The sequence below is a fragment of the Gadus morhua genome, chromosome 3, assembly GCF_902167405.1.
Source record: "Gadus morhua chromosome 3, gadMor3.0, whole genome shotgun sequence".
NCBI lineage: Eukaryota > Metazoa > Chordata > Actinopteri > Gadiformes > Gadidae > Gadus > Gadus morhua.
The window spans coordinates 12,350,174-12,363,661 of record NC_044050.1 but is presented as its reverse complement, the minus strand read 5'-3'; the positions used below and the strand labels follow the sequence as shown (position 1 = coordinate 12,363,661).

Below are 13,488 nucleotides of genomic sequence, written 5' to 3'. Positions count from 1 at the left end.
TTCAGAGCCGTCGGATCCGGTCCAACCAGCCCTCCGCAGAGGAGAGGGTTTAAGATGTGGGCGTCCCGCTCTACCTTGGGCTAGAGTCAGGGGTTATTTCCGGAGGTGAAGGGGCGGCATAATCCACAGCGGGTCCTAATCTGCGGTACCACCGGGTCAGCAGGGGAGAGCGTCACAAACAAATGAAGTCGGGGTAATTGGATCATCCGTGTGCAGCTGGGAGGATGTGCGTTGTGTATACAGTAGGAGCCATGTGACTTCAACTCTCTTCTGCTCTGCAGCCAGGCTGTTGGGGGCAGGCCTTTGGTGCCTGTTCTCACTGGGACCTACTGCACTGGTCTGATCCACATACCGTAGGCCTTGTTCCAGTTTTTAAGTTCACGAAATGATCGTGAACTTATGTACGCAGTATACATTCATTCAGAGTTGTATCCCTGAATATGTCCAAATGCAATGTATTATAAATGCATGATATAAATATAGGTGCATTATTTTGTACAGCGTAAAGCGTTGATTTCTGATCAGATCTGACAGACAGACAGACAGACAGACAGACAGACGGACGGACGGACGGACGGACGGACGGACGGACGGACGGACGGACGGACGGACGGACGGACGGACGGACGGACGGACGGACAGACAGACAGACGGACGGACGGACGGACGGACGGACGGACAGACGGACGGACGGACGGACGGACAGACAGACAGACAGACAGACAGACAGACAGACGGACGGACAGACAGACAGACAGACTCAACAAGGTATTCAAATGCAAATGATTTTTTTTCGACAGACAGCTCCAAATGCAACATGATTTTTAAAGCATCCTCTCAATGTAATCTTAAACCAATAGGGGATCATTTTGGGGGTTACCTCAGTTGGTCAAAAGCATAAATATATAGCTTCAAAATATATAGCCAATAAACGATCACTTTTCCCATAATGAAACTCTAGGGGGGGGGGGGGGGGACAGTCTTACACCATGAACCAGCAACCACCAACATAACACCTTTATTGTGGGAAATACAAATGTGGGTTTTATAAGGGTAATCATCAGCGTGACAGTCATACCTCCCTCGCTCCCTCTCCCTTCACCCACACACTGTCACGGACCCAGAAGGATGCCTCCCTCGCGCCCTCTCCCTCGCCCACACACCGTCACGGACCCAGAAGAATGCGCGCGCTGAGCAGGGGCGTCACAGTAGTTCACGCGCAGCGGCAGAGCGTGGGCGCAGTTTTGGACTATGGCGCAAAAAAGACCTCGGACCGAACGTGAAAGTGTCTAAGTTTATAAAATGGTTGCTATTTATTGAGTGGTAGTTTTCTTTATAACAACTACAAGACGAGCGAAAAGGGATTCGTGTTCCCAAGAGCATGAAACCAACGTCATCTCTAAAGTAATTTGGAGCCACCGTCACATAAGGTAAATACTACACTATTTCTCTTCAAATGTATCAACTTGTTTAGTTAAAAATATAATCATAGCCTACTTGAAATCCATGAAATTTTCCAAATCCATATGTTGAGAGGTTTCATTGTGAAATAGGCCATTCTCTATCATCATAAACCATAACATGATTCCAGACCAATGCCTTAATGTTGTCAACTGTTGGCTCGATGTGTCCTGTCAAACAAACAAGCAAAAAAATAACTGACATAAAATAATCGATAATCACACAAGATCAATATTGTCAAAAATTTCCGTCTCGCTTATAACAAGTCGAGTGTGATAACGTGACGGGTAAAACGGAAAGAGATTTTCAAATGGATCGTTCTGTTTCATGGGAAATATTCACTCTCTCGCGCGTGTCGAACATTTCTCTGGTCGCATTGATTTTCAGAACTGGACAGCTCCGCGTGCCCTCGGTGTCATTGACAGATGTCACGGCCTCTGCGTCTGCTTACCCAATAAACTTTCGCCATTGTATTGGAGCAGTCGATAGGTGGTAGTATAAGCCTATACACATACATATACAAGTGACGTCAACGTTTAAAATGCGTGAATTATATGCAAATATAGTATAACAAGTATAATGTTTTCAGAAAGATGAGCAAATAGTCATGCAGAGGGGATGTTGATGTTCAATGTTAAAAATGTCCATCAAAACAAGGCCAATAGTGCAAATACATTTTATTTTACCTTTTGTTTCTTAAACTATCTAATGGCTAAGCAAATATCGAGCAAATAGCGATAATATGTGAAGTTGTGAACCTGCATTCTGTGTGAAAAGGAGAATACAGCAATTGAGCAAATTGTCTATACTTAAAATAGTTTATTAAGTGTTCCCCTCTTTGTTTTTTACTAGATTGTAATGTAGATATGTCAGAAGAAAGCTAATGGGACATGAAAACAAGGGTACTTTTTTACTGCCTCTCTCTCTCTAGCTCTCTCTCTCTCTCTCTCTCTCTCTCTCTCTCTCTCTCTCTCTCTCTCTCTCTCTCTCTCTCTCTCTCTCTCTCTCTCTCTCTCTCTCTCTCTCTCTCTCTCTCTCTCTCTCTCTCTCTCTCTCTCTCTCTCTCTCTCTCTCTCTCTCTCACTCTTTCTTATTTTCTTCGTCTTTTCCTTCATATTCCCCTCAGGGCCCAGATTAAAGAGTCAGGGATTAGGTTGTGCAGGGACAGACGGCTACCTTTCGTGCTGTTGTTGGAGGGTGGGGATTAAGGGAATGTAATCTGGTATTTGATAAGGGGCCTCCTTCATTCTGTGCAACACACGTGTCCAAACACACACACCAACACACACACACGCACGCACAGCCCTCAAAGACACAGATAAAGACTCAGACACACCCACATTACAAGTGTATTTTCCTATGGGATTAATCAGATCAGGATGTTGATTCCGCTGACGTATCTCATGAGGTGCGTCAGGAGTTTAACATTACTGATGTCATAGTTCACCTGAGATGGCAGCTGAGGTCATGCATAGATTAACTGAACCTGCTTTTTGGGAAGATCTCATGGGGCAGCACGGCAGAGGAACTGCCACCTGTTTGTGAGAGAGAGAGAGAGAGAGAGAGAGAGAGAGAGAGAGTGTCACGTCTGGTTTGCCTTAAGACATGAGGAAATGCTTTACACGTATTGACATTGTGATATGCTGTACATACATGCAAATACACTTATATGACCAAACAATAACATATTGGTCATTCACACCCAGTCTCATTAATTCCCCATTGCTGTATAGGAGGTTGTATTTCTTGTATGGCGGGTGTGTCCTGTCATGCAAACCCACGTGTGTGCACGTTTAACTCTGTGTCAGACAATTAAACCCTTTCACTGTGGTTTGTTTACACTTTGCCTCTATCTGCTTTGTCTTCCTGTCCGACCACGTCCCCCCCCCCCCCCCCCCCCCCTTCTTCTTTAAAGAGCCGGTCCTAGCCGTTCCTCCAGCCAGCCCAGTGCTGTTCCTATGGAGACGACTAATAACTATCATCATCATGTGTTAATTACAGCTGCTATCGCTCAGGGACATATGGACCTGTCTCGCTCACTGCCCAGAACACCAGCTTGAACCGTTCTTACATCTAAAATACATGCTCTAAGGCGCAGTTGGCTATTTTAAGGCAAAAAAGGAAACTTGCAGTTAAAGAGGAAGAAGGATTGAACTACATTACATCTTACATCACTCGAGTCAATGGAAGTCATTAAACTAAATTAATGAATCAATCAAAGAAATGATATACTATTAAACAGTTTTCTTGTCTCTGAAATTATCTTTGGGTCAAAGTTCGAAAGTGTTCCTTTTCCCACTGAGGGAAATAGAATACTTCTCTTTGGGTATTTGAGGAGATGATGGGCCTTTCTCAATGTCAAGGACACAAAGTCCGGACTTCGTACTCAGTTGTTCGGACTTGGCAAGTAAGACTCAGGATTATGCAGTGATGCTGGTTGTTGGAAAAAGCATTCTGGGATACTCAAATGTCCCAAGTCCACAAAAGCCCCTTCACGACGCATCCTAAAAAAAAATGGGCAGAACAAGCAAACATCCGGGAATTTTGAGTGTACTTTTCAAATGTTTGAACGGAACAGTACTTGGACCACGACTGATGATGTTTCACAAGTCCCCAAGAACACAACTACAGACAAGAATGCAGATTTAAAATGGGCTTAAGACACAAAGCAAAAAAATTGAGTTCATAGTTCCTATTATAGACTGCTATAATGTAGTAGGAGAGGAGAGCAGGTGTAGCTCATGAAGTTAATTATTGGTCTGTAGACATGGCAGTCCCCATATTAACATCATGAGAAACACCTGTGTTCGCCCCTACTGCCCCAACAATATAATCTCTTATTGATTAGGCTTGTTGCTGGATATGCCCCCAAAAAATCACAGTTTTTCTTCCTCCTTTGAGCTCCCTTGATGCTTGAAAATCAGCATCTGTGGGTTACACAAAACAAACTGGCACAATCTTCTCTGAACATTTTCTTCAAACATGTGAACTTGTTTCATCCAAAGGCCTTACATTCATCCCACTCATGATTCCCAGAGTAAATGGGGGCCTTGATGGTTCACCCCCTCATCCCTCATTCAGCACACTCAGGCCATGCGGGTGCTGATGTCTCCCCACTGTTGGGATAAGATGTATATTATATGAATATGATGTGTATTTATATTTCCACAGGATTGCACCTTATTTCTGGCCCGGTAGCAGTGACTGGCTGTCATCGGTCTAGGAGGGAGAGTGGGAGAGAATCTACTGAGATAGCTGCTATGATGCTATGTTGCTATGGTGGTGGGTGCTAGGGGGCTAGTGCGGTGGGTCTTAGGGTGCTGGGGTGGTGGGAGCTAGGCTGGTGGGGCTAGGGTGGTGGGTGTTAGGGTGCTGGGATTGTGGGTGTTAGGGTGGTGGGTGCTAGGGTGGTGGGGTGGGGGCGTTAGGGTCCTTGGGTGGTGGGGTGGTGGGCGTTAGGGTGGTGGGGTGGGGGCATTAGGGTCCTTGGGTGGTGGGGTGGTGGGCGTTAGGGTGGTGGGGTGGGGGCATTAGGGTCCTTGGGTGGTGGGGTGGTGGGCGTTAGGGTGCTGGGGTGGTGGGTGGTTAGGGTGCTGGGGTGCTGGGGTGGGGGCGTTAGGGTCCTTGGGTGGTGGGTGGTGGGCGTTAGGGTGCCGTGTTGGGGGCGTTAGGGTGCCGTGTTGGGGGCGTTAGGGTGCCGTGTTGGGGGCGTTAGGGTGCCGTGTTGGGGGCGTTAGGGTGCCGTGTTGGGGGCGTTAGGGTGCCGTGTTGGGGGCGTTAGGGTGCTGGGGTGGTGGGTGTGGGAGGCTACGGTGGTGGGTGCTAGGGAGGTGGTTGCTAGGAGGCTAGGGTGTTAGGATGCTAGAGTGGTGGTTGCTAGGATGCTAGGGTGGTTGTTAGGATTCTATGGTGTTAGGATGCAAGGGTGTTAGGATGCTAGGATACTACGGTGGTTGTTAGGATGCTAGGGTGCAAGGTTTATTGTTAGGATGCTAGGGTGTTAGGGTTCTAGGGTGGTTATTAGGGTGTTAGGGTGTTAGGGTTCTAGGGTGGTTATTAGGGTGTTAGGGTGTTAGGGTTCTAGGGTGGTTATTAGGGTGCTAGGGTGTTAGGGTTCTAGGGTGGTTATTAGGGTGTTAGGGTGTTAGGGTTCTAGGGTGGTTATTAGGGTGTTAGGGTGTTAGGGTTCTAGGGTGGTTGTTAGGGTGCTAGGGTGATAGGGTGTTAGGGTTCTAGGATGTTAGGGTGTTAGGGTGCTAAGGTGTTAGGGTGCTAGGGTGTTAGGGTGATAGGGTGCTAGGATTCTAGGGTGTTAGGGTGCTAGGGTGTTAGGGTTCTAGGGTGTTAGGGTTCTAGGGTGTTAGGGTGTTAGGGTGCTAGTGTGTTAGGGTGTTAGGGTTCTAGGGTTGTTGTTAGGGTGTTAGGGTGCTAGGGTGTTAGGGTTCTAGGGTGTTAGGGTTCTAGGGTGTTAGGGTGCTAGGGTGTTAGGGTTCTAGGGTGTTAGGGTTCTAGGGTGTTAGGGTGTTAGGGTGCTAGTGTGTTAGGGTGTTAGGGTTCTAGGGTTGTTGTTAGGGTGTTAGGGTTCTAGGGTGTTAGGGTGCTAGGGTGTTAGGGTTCTAGGGTGTTAGGGTGCTAGGGTGTTAGGGTGCTAGGGTGTTAGGGTTCTAGGGTGTTAGGGTGCTAGGGTGTTAGGGTGCTAGGGTGTTAGGGTGCTAGGGTGTTAGGGTGCTAGGGTGTTAGGGTTCTAGGGTGTTAGGGTGCTAGGGTGTTAGGGTGCTAGGGTGTTAGGGTTCTAGGGTGTTAGGGTGCTAGGGTGTTAGGGTGCTAGGGTGTTAGGGTGCTAGGGTGTTAGGGTGCTAGGGTGTTAGGGTGCTAGGGTGTTAGGGTGCTAGGGTGTTAGGGTTCTAGGGTGTTAGGGTGCTAGGGTGTTAGGGTGCTAGGGTGTTAGGGTTCTAGGGTGTTAGGGTGCTAGGGTGTTAGGGTGCTAGGGTGTTAGGGTGCTAGGGTGTTAGGGTGCTAGGGTGTTAGGGTTCTAGGGTGCTGGGTGCTAGGGTGTTAGGGTTCTAGGGTGTTAGGGTGCTAGGGTGTTAGGGTTCTAGGGTGTTAGGGTTCTAGGGTGTTAGGGTTCTAGGGTGTTAGGGTGCTAGGGTGTTAGGGTTCTAGGGTGTTAGGGTTCTAGGGTGTTAGGGTGTTAGGGTGCTAGTGTGTTAGGGTGTTAGGGTTCTAGGGTTGTTGTTAGGGTGTTAGGGTTCTAGGGTGTTAGGGTGCTAGGGTGTTAGGGTTCTAGGGTGTTAGGGTGCTAGGGTGTTAGGGTGCTAGGGTGTTAGGGTTCTAGGGTGTTAGGGTGCTAGGGTGTTAGGGTGCTAGGGTGTTAGGGTGCTAGGGTGTTAGGGTGCTAGGGTGTTAGGGTTCTAGGGTGTTAGGGTGCTAGGGTGTTAGGGTGCTAGGGTGTTAGGGTTCTAGGGTGTTAGGGTGCTAGGGTGTTAGGGTGCTAGGGTGTTAGGGTGCTAGGGTGTTAGGGTGCTAGGGTGTTAGGGTGCTAGGGTGTTAGGGTGCTAGGGTGTTAGGGTGCTAGGGTGTTAGGGTTCTAGGGTGTTAGGGTGCTAGGGTGTTAGGGTGCTAGGGTGTTAGGGTTCTAGGGTGTTAGGGTGCTAGGGTGTTAGGGTGCTAGGGTGTTAGGGTGCTAGGGTGTTAGGGTGCTAGGGTGTTAGGGTTCTAGGGTGCTGGGTGCTAGGGTGTTAGGGTTCTAGGGTGTTAGGGTGCTAGGGTGTTAGGGTTCTAGGGTGTTAGGGTTCTAGGGTGTTAGGGTTCTAGGGTGTTAGGGTTCTAGGGTGTTAGGGTTCTAGGGTGTTAGGGTTCTAGGGTGTTAGGGTGCTAGGGATGCGTATGAATAAGTATTATCAATCAAAGATTATATGCTGAGGCTGTGACGCATAAAATCAGCTTCTGCGTGATATCTTTTTTTATTATATTTTAAATGTTTTGCTTCTGATAGCAATTGGTTTTGTGATTGTTGGTCTTTTATCACCTCCCCCCATTGACACAACAACACTAAGGACAAAAACGCGGTCATTTGGGGAAAGAAAATAATAATTCCAAGAAAATCATTGCATAACCTTCGCCAATAGAGGCCGGCCTGGTCAGCTGGGTTACTTCAAACTCATTCAGGCCCCAGCCAATGGCCTTTGTGTCGCTATGTTGGTTATGCAATGATGCGCTTTTTTGCTCCCCTGGTCGCTCGCTTTATGACAGCTATTAACAGACAGTGGTCACCAGCTGACCTTGTCACCAGGACAAATAACAGATCAATTGTTCTATCAGTAGATTACTACTGATTCATATCTTTTGCAGACCTCTACCCTCGTCACTGCTGGACTGGTTTTCCAGCGCTAGTTAGCCTGGAGGTCCTTTCGGCCAACAGCTAGCAAGGACCCCAATCAATAAGCTGTTATTAAACATGTCTGATCTGATCTGCGTCAGGCAGGGGACTTTGTCAACGTTTTCAGAGTTTTTGAATTGTGTTTGGATGAATGAATTCAACTCTGCCTACCCTGTTATCACACACGGTAGTTTATATCTTATTCCCATTCGTGATTAAATTGGTGAGTTAAAGCGTAACAAATTAAAAACCCTTTCTTTTCCTAATCCCCAGGAGATGTATACCCGGGATGAGGTGCTGACATGTCCCGCAGGACAGATTTGATCCCTCATCGTCTCCTCATCCCTACAACAGGATTTTAATGGTTGGAACGATCCGTCCCAGAATCCACTACTGCCACCAGAGACACAGTCTGGTTATCACTGGAGCCATGGGAGCAGTAAGAGTCAACAGGTGTGTAGCTGAGGACCGTGTCGGCCCTCACCGCAGCTCTGATCACCAAAGCCTCCGTCTCAGAGGTTTACTTCTAGTAAACCTAGGAAAACGTGACCTTTTATACCTGTTCTTTTATTATAAATGTGCATTTGTCATCATGTCTTTTAATTCCCCTTAACTCTTGTTGTGCTCTGCCTCTACCTAAAGATACAGCATCGTATCCACAGACGACGACACCCTGAAGATCTCCAGCCTGGGTCTCCACAACGGCCACGGGCCCCTCGCACAGCAGACCCTGGCTGGGGCCCGGGGCAGGAGCGAGGCAGGAGGAGGAGCAGTAGCAGGCGGGGGGGTGCTGGACGAGGAGGAGGGGGGCGGAGACGGCGACGGAGGAGGAGGAGGAGGAGGGGGGGTCATATCCCTGAGAGCGGCCAGCGAGCCGGTCCTGTACAACGGGCGGCGGCCCTCCCCCTCGCGGCGGCTGGGCGTGGACCTGGCCATGGGCTGGGGCCTGCACAAGGGCCGCCTGCGCAGCCGCTTCGTCAGGAAGAACGGCCAGTGCAACGTGGTCTTCAACAACATGGAGGACAAGCCGCGGCGCTACCTGGCCGACATCTTCACCACCTGCGTGGACATCCGCTGGCGCTACATGTTCCTCATCTTCACCACCACCTTCCTCCTCTCCTGGCTGCTGTTCGGCCTGGTGTTCTGGGGCGTGGCGTTGGCGCACGGGGACTTTGACCTCCGGCTGACCCCGGGGGGGGCGGGGCAGCCCGCCGAGGTCACGCCGGGCGGCCCCGAGTGGCGGCCCTGCATCCTCCACGTGCAGGGCTTCATCGGGGCATTCCTCTTCTCCATCGAGACGCAGACCACCATCGGCTACGGCTTCCGCTGTGTGACGGAGGAGTGCCCGGCCGCCGTGGTGACGGTGGTGGTGCAGTCCATCGTGGGCTGCATCATTGACTCCTTCATGATCGGCACCATCATGGCCAAGATGGTGCGGCCCAAGAAGCGCGCGCAGACGCTGCTGTTCTCGCACAACGCCGTGGTGGCGCTGCGCGACGGCAAGCTCTGCCTCATGTGGCGCATGGGCAACATGCGCAAGAGCCACATCGTGGAGGCGCACGTGCGGGCGCAGCTCATCCGGCCGCACGTGACGGAGGAGGGCGAGTACCTGCCGCTGGAGCAGAAGGACATCGACGTGGGCTACGATGACGGCCTGGACCGCCTCTTCCTGGTGTCGCCGCTGGTGGTGGTGCACGAGATCAACAAGAACAGCCCGCTGTACTGCCTGAGCCGTGACGAGCTGCAGAGGGACAACTTTGAGATCGTGGTGATCCTGGAGGGCATGGTGGAGGCCACGGCCATGACCACGCAGGCCCGCAGCTCCTACCTGGCCCGCGAGATCCTGTGGGGCCACCGCTTCGAGCCGCTGGTGTTCGAGAAGGGCTACCGCTACCACGTGGACTACTCCCGCTTCCACCACACCTACGAGGTGCCCACCACGCCCCTCTGCAGCGCCAAGGATCTCTACCACATGCGGGGCCGGGACCCCTGCGCCACCCCCCCCTCCTCCTCCTCCTCCTCCTCCTCCTCCTCTGGCTCGCGCTCCCCGTCGCCGTTCGTGCCGCGGGTCAACCACCGCCTGCTGCCCCCGCACTCGCCCAGCGCCTTCTGCTACGAGAACGAGGTGGCGCTGTGCTGCGGCGACGAGGAGGAGGAGGGGCCGGAGGGGGAGGAGGAGGAGGAGGAGGAGGAGGAGGAGCGGGGACAGGGGCTGCAGGAGGAGAGGCAGGAGCTGATGCAGGCTAAGAAGGAGGTGGGCTGGAACGACCTGCGTCTGGGCTTCACCGAGCGGTTTGGGGAGGAGCAGGCCGCGGAGGCGCTGTGCGTCCTGGACCTAGAGAGCCAGATCGACTACGACCGCCTCCAGCCGGCGCTCCCGCTGTACATCAGCAGGGAGTCCGGGGTGTGAGGACGTGTAGGGACACAGCCGGGTGGGTCATGTGACTCGCCGGGGCCCCTCTCTGGTTCGTCTGTCGTCGAGTCGTGGCATTGACAATACAAGGAATGGAAGCAAACACCGTTTGGTCGTTTTATTTATCAGAGACATGGGTATCTCCAGTACATGTATTTAAAGTCAAAGAGGTCCATGTTGTGCTAAATCGTCCGTCTCCTTAAAAACATTTACAGCGTTGTATATTCCCTTTAATGTATAACTTGATTTTATTTTGTAAATACTGTCTAAGGCGTTACATGTGACCGCAGATTCATGTTATGAAGGAGTTTCAGAGAGTCTTCAAAAGTGTACGGAAGAACAAGGGTCCTATATGTCTAATATTCCGGTTTGCACACACATTCTCAGCCTGGGAACAAGACACATCTCACCAGCTCATGTTTCATTTTCTCAGCAGATAAGCTCTTGCTCCCCTTCAATACCAAAAGGCTCCTCAATGAAGTAGACTGATCAATCACAAAGGTTTGTCTAATATGAGGCAGGATAAATACGATGATGTGCAGAGGAGTGCCGTACAGGCATTTCAAATACAGATGTCTGCTGCTGATGTCTAACAGGTTGTTGATTCCACTTGACAGAGTGTGAAACAAAACTGGAAGGTAGATTTTCACTAAAAGAGGAAAAAACGCCTGCACTTGAAGCTTTTGCTGAGAAGAAAGATGTATTTTGTTACTATGATTTATTGTAGGCCTATCCAATTGCGTCCAGAGGCATTTAGTCTGTTCAGGTTGGTGACGCCCCTTCGAAATCGAAAAGAACAGACAGGTTCCAGACTAATGGCAGTTCGCATTTTGTCTAACGTTGCCAGGCTAACAAATTCTACTTTCAGAGTTAGGATGATGATGTCTTTTCTTAGGACCTTTGGGAACTCTGTCTTCCTGCTTGAGATTTGTTTTCTAAATGAATTATACTCAGAATGAATCACATTCCATAATACATAAATAAAGCATGACCCAGCCCTTATTCAAACGAATATGTACAGTAACAGGAGCAAACCACTCTATTCTGTCGTTTCACCATTATTCAGACTTTGTAAAAGTGTGCTGTTTTGTATGAATAAAACATTGTATTAAACAGCTGGAAGCTCTCTTATTCAATGGCTCCCCTCAAAGGAATCTTCCCACTTCTTGTTCTGTGGTTACTCAGGGTCGAAGGTCAACTCACCATTGTTCACCACCTCATCAGGTGGACGCCCTCCAAGTCTCCTGGCTGCCTGGGTTTAGTCAACCACGCCCATCCTCAGGTGACATCAAGATGTGGTCGCCTTGATCTTATAGCACAACGTAGTTCATGTTTCCATATGAATATATTTCTACCTTGTTGTCCTATTCATCATCACTCCTAATGATACATTGGAGACTATGGAGTTTATAGATGTGTGTACATATAGGTTTGTGCATCTAAGTCTATCAGACATATGTCCATCAGAGAGAGAGAGAGATAGAGTGCAAGAAAGAGAGTGAAAGAAAGAGGGAGGGTGAGATAGACAGAGGGCAAGAGAGAGATGGGTCAAGAGAGAGTGTACGAGAAAGAGAGAGAGTGCGAGAGAGTGCGAGACAGAGACAGAGACAGAGACAGAGAGAGAGAGAGAGAGAGAGAGAGAGAGAGAGAGAGAGAGAGAGAGAGAGAGAGAGAGAGAGAGAGAGAGAGAGAGAGAGAGAGAGAGAGAGAGAGAGAGAGAGAGAGAGAGAGAGAGAGAGAGAGAGAGAGAGAGAGAGAGAGGAGAGAGAGAGAGAGAGAGAGAGAGAGAGAGAGAGAGAAAAAGAGAGAGAGAGAAAGAGTCGACCATCGACCGGTCCGAATGTTATGCTGTTGCACGGGCTCCCTCAAGTGGTAGTTAGTGGTACAACAAGGTATTTGGTACCATAGTGTTCTCTCCAAGTAGCAATCGCAATGTAACAGTTCAACATTTAATGGATGGATGATGGAAAATAATATGGCATTAACTTATGTTCTACTTTGTAAAAAACTAAACATATTTATGACAATAAATATATTCAAATCTATAAAGGTTGGGTGGGCATTAAGTTAGACTTCCAATATGTTTAATAACAGGTTCATATTGGTGCCCTTTGAAATCCATGAACGGCCATTTTAGAATCAAACGAAGACAATTCAGTGCACTACATTTTCTGTGTGTACTCATACTAAGAGGGAATAGAGTGCACTAATGTTGTTCTACGACTGAAATAAGTGTAGTAAGGTTGATGTTAATGTGTAGATAATAAAACCGTTTCTCAAGGCATGTGGATTTTCTGTCTTCTTGAGTTTGAATTTCATCAGACTATCTTTTGTCTATTTGTACATAGGGCCTGGAACAGGGTTTCTGGTGGAAAGGGGGATTTCTTGTCGATTAAGTCCCTTGTTGTCTCCCATGATGCCAAGAGAACCGCTGTCGTCTGGGGAATACCCATATCTTTGTTGTGAGCCTCTTTGAGAACAATTCCATTCAATTCCATTCAAAAACAACTTTATTTGTCCAGTAGCAGCACAACACAGTATTGTATTCAGATGGCTTTTGCCCTGTTTGTTTTACACATGCAGATCACCATTTTATCGAAAAAATGTCTAGATATATTACGGTAACATTACTTCAACAGGTCCAGTCCACAATGGCGATTCCCACATCTCACCACCATAAAACCAGGTAGGAAGAGAAACTCTTCATCTTTCTTTTTTCTCTCTCCCGGCTGTAATCTAATCTAACCCCTGCTCACTCTGACGAGACATTTGCCCCCTTGTTTCCCCCCCTGTGATACCTCTATCTCTCTGCTGTTGTCCCGTCCCGACTCCCTCGCTCCCGTCTGATGTCAGTTCATTAGCCCCGTCGTCAGCCCCCTGTCATTAGCCTCTCCACTAGCCACCAGCTGGGCCACCTCTCTGACCCCAGTGAGACATGCTAACGACTCTGCCTCTGATGTGTGTGTGTGTGTGTGTGTGTGTGTGTGTGTGTGTGTGTGTGTGTGTGTGTGTGTGTGTGTGTGTGTGTGTGTGTGTGCGTGTGTGTGTGTGTGTGTGTGTGTGCGCGTGTGTGTGTGTGTGTGTGTGTGTGTGTGTGTGTGTGTGTGTGTGTGTGTGTGTGTGTGTGTGAGTGTGTGTTTGTGTCTGTGTGTCTGTGTGTTTGTGTCTGTGTATGTGCACCTGGATTGCACATTTGCTTGTATGTATGTGTTTGTGTGCGTGTGTTTGTGTGTGT

At 49.2% G+C, this 13,488-nt stretch overlaps 1 protein-coding gene across 1 annotated transcript; it reads left to right on the top strand.

The window, feature by feature from the left end:
• Positions 1–1,121: 1,121 nt before the first annotated feature.
• Positions 1,122–11,330, top strand: LOC115541081 (ATP-sensitive inward rectifier potassium channel 12-like). Its single transcript, XM_030352839.1, has 3 exons — positions 1,122–1,430; positions 8,114–8,293; positions 8,483–11,330. The coding sequence occupies exons 2-3, from the start codon at positions 8,202–8,204 to the stop codon at positions 10,248–10,250; spliced, it is 1,860 nt and encodes a 619-aa protein (XP_030208699.1). The 5' UTR covers positions 1,122–1,430; positions 8,114–8,201; the 3' UTR covers positions 10,251–11,330.
• Positions 11,331–13,488: the final 2,158 nt, after the last annotated feature.